This window comes from Magallana gigas, chromosome 6 (genome assembly GCF_963853765.1).
Source record: "Magallana gigas chromosome 6, xbMagGiga1.1, whole genome shotgun sequence".
In the NCBI taxonomy this organism is placed as follows: Eukaryota; Metazoa; Mollusca; class Bivalvia; order Ostreida; family Ostreidae; genus Magallana; species Magallana gigas.
The window spans coordinates 15,489,873-15,493,873 of record NC_088858.1 but is presented as its reverse complement, the minus strand read 5'-3'; the positions used below and the strand labels follow the sequence as shown (position 1 = coordinate 15,493,873).

Genomic DNA, 4,001 nt, shown 5'->3' with positions numbered 1-4,001 from the left:
AAACAGAAGTTTGCTTCCAGTGATTCTCCCAGGCATAGATATGTCGGTGATACGCACGGACAGCGTGATTATTATTTCTTAAAGAAAATTATTTAAAATTCTTTAGACATTTTTCCTGTATAATTTCCGAACGTATTTTTGCATATGACTTTATAACATGTGTGGCGCCGTCGAGCGGAAAACTGCCGCTAGGACTACTCAATCTGCAACAAATATCCTCTGTAACAAGCGTCTATAACACAACGCCGCTTAATGATATAAATATCATTATGCGTTGAAAATGCAGCCCCTAATGCTATAAATTATTGCATTCACAATTAACATTGCCAATTGCTACTGATATATCGCTTAGTGATTAAATTGTATCATAAAACGTCAAAAAATGCACAGCAGCCCGAACGTTTAATGAAACATCTTCAACCGCTTATGATAAACTTTTTTACCATTAAGCGGTTCGATTCACTCTCACCCTTAATTAATGATGCAAAATTGTGAAATTGAAAGCAGTCTTTGATGATATAACACCATTTTATTTCCCTGTTATCATTATTTCTGCAACTGAAAAGTTTATTCTGAAACTGAGATGAGATTTAGAGAGATTTTTGGGGGGGCGGGGGGGGGGGGGGTGTTTTGTAGGTTTAAAGGGTCTTTTATTTGGTCTTTTTTTCAAAATTTATATATTCCCTTTGTTAAAATATGATATATATTATGTATTTAACAATTTTTTGTTGGGAAATTTTCTATATAAATGCTATGTATCATTATTCTGTAGATACTAGTTCTACTGATAATCTTAAACATGTGATAAAAGCAGTAATTTAGTGTAAACACATTTTTTTCCTTTTTCTTTTAGGCATTGTAATTTGATTTTTTCTTCTTTTGATTCTTTTTATTTAGGGCTTTTATCTGTGAAGCATGTTATGACCATGTACATCTTGTTTATACAAAATGTAAACTGAACTGATTTTATGAACAAAAAAGTTGGAACAGAAATGAGCATTTTCTTCGTAAAAAAAAAAGATCAACGATTGGACTTTTTGGATGCTAAAAACATTTATTCAACATATTCAGAATTAAAACAAACTGTTCTTCGGACAATCCAAGGGTCAGGCAATGTCAAGGAGACCGTCTCTAATAAACCTGTAAAAAATAATGCTAATTCAATATCTAGATTAACTTTCTTGAAAGAATTGTTTGGTTAAGTGTTACTTCATTTGTCTTACCTTTGATTTTCGGACAGGACGGCCAAAGTACCCAAAGTAATCAACATTAGGGGAGGAGTACACACTACCAGGAAAAGTGTTTAAACTTCCTGGATAATAGTATTGACTGGGATTTGAGTAAAAACTTCCGGGATATGAGTAAAAACTTCCGGGATAGGAATAGAAACTTGAGGGATATGAGTATATGCTTCCGGGATAGGAGTAGATATTTCCGGGATAAGAGGAGAAACTTCCGGGATAGGAGTAAAAACTTCCTGGATAGGAAGAGAAACTTCCAGGATATGAGTAGAAACTTCCAGGATAAGAGTAGGAACTGCCTGGGAATGACGTTAGGCCAGGAAATCCGAGTGATGGAGATGCTGCAGCTGCTGAGGCCGCGGCAGCTCCATTACCAGCCGCAGCAGACGAAGCAGCAGCCGAGCCATCGTCACTGGCGGCAGCACTTCCAGTAGCTACGCTACCACCGGGACCGAAGAACCTGAAGCTTTGAAATCCAGTATTGCCAAAGTTACCACCAAAGAATTGGGAACCTCCTAATCCGCTAGAAGCTGCGGAGGAAGATGCTGCAGATCCACCAAACGGGCCATCCGAAGCAGCAGCACTTGATGCAGCAGCACCTCCGGGATTAGAGAAGAAGGATCTGAAACTTTGACCTCCAAATCCACCAAAGTTGACTCCACCAAACGAAGGTGCTCCTATTTGGAGTCCACCAACATTGCCAAATCCGAGATTACCTCCGCTAAAACCGTCGAATCCAAGATTTCCTCCACCAATGCCAAAATCTCCGAATCCAAGATTGCCTCCGCCAAACCCTCCTCTTGACAACGGTCCAATGCCGTACGAGAGTTTTTTGTCGTAGTCACATAAGGCAGATGTCAAAATGCAAAGGATAACTGCTGCGCGGAACATGACTAAAGAAAAAATGATGAATTGTACTGAATTATAAGTTAAAATGAAGAAAAAATGATGAATTTTACTGAAGATAATTATATGTTAAAATGAAGTTAAAAAGACATGGAATAATGGACTAGTTTCAAAACTATATTGCAATTTCCGTAATATATTAGATTTTTACTGGATATACTATCCCCCCAAATATCCCTATTCAATTCATTGTTATCAAAAAGATGTAATTCATTAATGTGATTTTCTCTACAGTCTATAGTGATAAAACAAAATATTTCAAAGTACTATACATTCAAAAACTGATAGATATACATGATAATCTTATATTATCAAATACTAATGAACATTGGAGGGGAAAAAATGCTAGCATCATCAATTACTTTTAAAGATAAGATACTATTCAACTACTAACATACATTTCATAAGAAATGAAATTTAGCTAGAATAGTTTCGCTTTATGATGGATTCGAATGTGTTCTTTTTACTTAAGGAATATAAACAAGTTAATAAAAACTTTCGTTCCTCAGAAAATGAGCAACGAGCTAGAATGATAGAAATTTCATTTCTAATGATACATTTTTTTAATTGAATTCCACCATTACTTGCAAGGAATAATTTCTTTAAATTATTCATCTTATATTATATCTCTTTAATCCGACAATTTGAAAATAAAAATCTTGGGAGCGATTTTCCTATCGAGCCGCACTTATGTTCTCTCTTGCTATTGAAACATTATTAATATACTTGAATCATAAATGCATCCACATGTAAGACTCAGATATAATAATATCTCCTACCTGTATCTCGGATCTCTGAGGCTCTGTTAGGTGTCCTGGATTGCAAGCTGCAGGTTCTAGCTTTTATAATTTGAGGTGACGTCATCAGCGTGTACATCAAGCCCCAAATATTGTTTGATGAACATGTTTAGAATATTAATTATACAGTTACTTATTCAGTTGTGAAAAGGTTCGCCTTCAAACTACATTATGTTAATTTGTATTCGCTTTGTGAGTTCATGCACTTTAAAAAAAAAACTTCTTGGCTGCAGTTTCATCCATTACTTGAATTTAACTTAAATTTCTTTCACAACATTTTTAACAATATTTTCCATGAGGAATACAACTTGGAAAGTAAACTTGGAAGTAGTTCTAACGTTTTTACAGCATTTTCCTGCCTGAACGTTCAATCGCTTAACAAATCTATTTGGAAGTGCACGATAGTTTGGAACAATGCATACATATGTTGATAATCAACATTTCTAATTATCGTATACTGTGATACTGACTAATGTATGATACAGAAACATTAAAAACATTTAAAATATATTATTTTGTTTAAGGGGTGAAAATAGAAATGCAATTTCCTTTGTCCGTTCTTAATAAATCTAAAGGAATTGCTCTAAAATGTGTTTAAAAGTGTCATATTCATCTATGAATTTCTTCTTGTAGTAACATTTACATAGAGGCTATGCGGACTATCTAGTACAGTTTTATTGAATCAATATACGATCATTATACTGTTTGTATGGACAATCGTTCCAAACGTTTCCTCGGGTTTGGATTTTTACTCTTTTAGCTACAATAGACAACTTCAAAAAGAACTATTTTGATCAAGTAAACAAAGAACTCATCATGCCTTATCCCTACCACCAGGAATGAAGCAAGCGTTAGTGTTCGCAAACTCTAACAGTTTAAATCTAATTGTGTGACAGAAATGTTGAACTACATGTATATGCCATTATACATATATTAACTATTAATTAATGTACACTGTATGTCGTTATTGCTGATGTAATGGTTGTGATTTTTTCATGATTTTGTTATTATAAGTTCATGTATATAGAAGATTCTGCAAAAGGTGTACTGAATGGTT

At 34.4% G+C, this 4,001-nt stretch overlaps 1 protein-coding gene across 1 annotated transcript; it reads right to left on the bottom strand.

Moving 5' to 3' along the window:
* Nucleotides 1-1,034: 1,034 nt before the first annotated feature.
* Nucleotides 1,035-3,015, bottom strand: LOC105324951 (ATP-dependent RNA helicase glh-2-like). The gene is made up of 3 exons (XM_011424233.4): nt 2,927-3,015; nt 1,224-2,134; nt 1,035-1,140 (listed from the first exon to the last, which is right to left on the bottom strand). Exons 1-3 carry the CDS (start codon nt 3,009-3,011, stop codon nt 1,132-1,134), a joined length of 1,005 nt encoding a protein of 334 aa, XP_011422535.3. The 5' UTR covers nt 3,012-3,015; the 3' UTR covers nt 1,035-1,131.
* Nucleotides 3,016-4,001: the final 986 nt, after the last annotated feature.

Excerpts from the sequence above, each read along its gene's own strand:
- LOC105324951 (XM_011424233.4), bottom strand. The coding sequence starts at position 3,011 with ATGACGTCACCTCAAATTATAAAAGCTAGAACCTGCAGCTTGCAATCC. Across the intron at positions 2,135-2,926 it reads CTCAGAGATCCGAGATACAG|TCATGTTCCGCGCAGCAGTT; the intron begins GTAGGAGATATT and ends TTTTTTCTTTAG.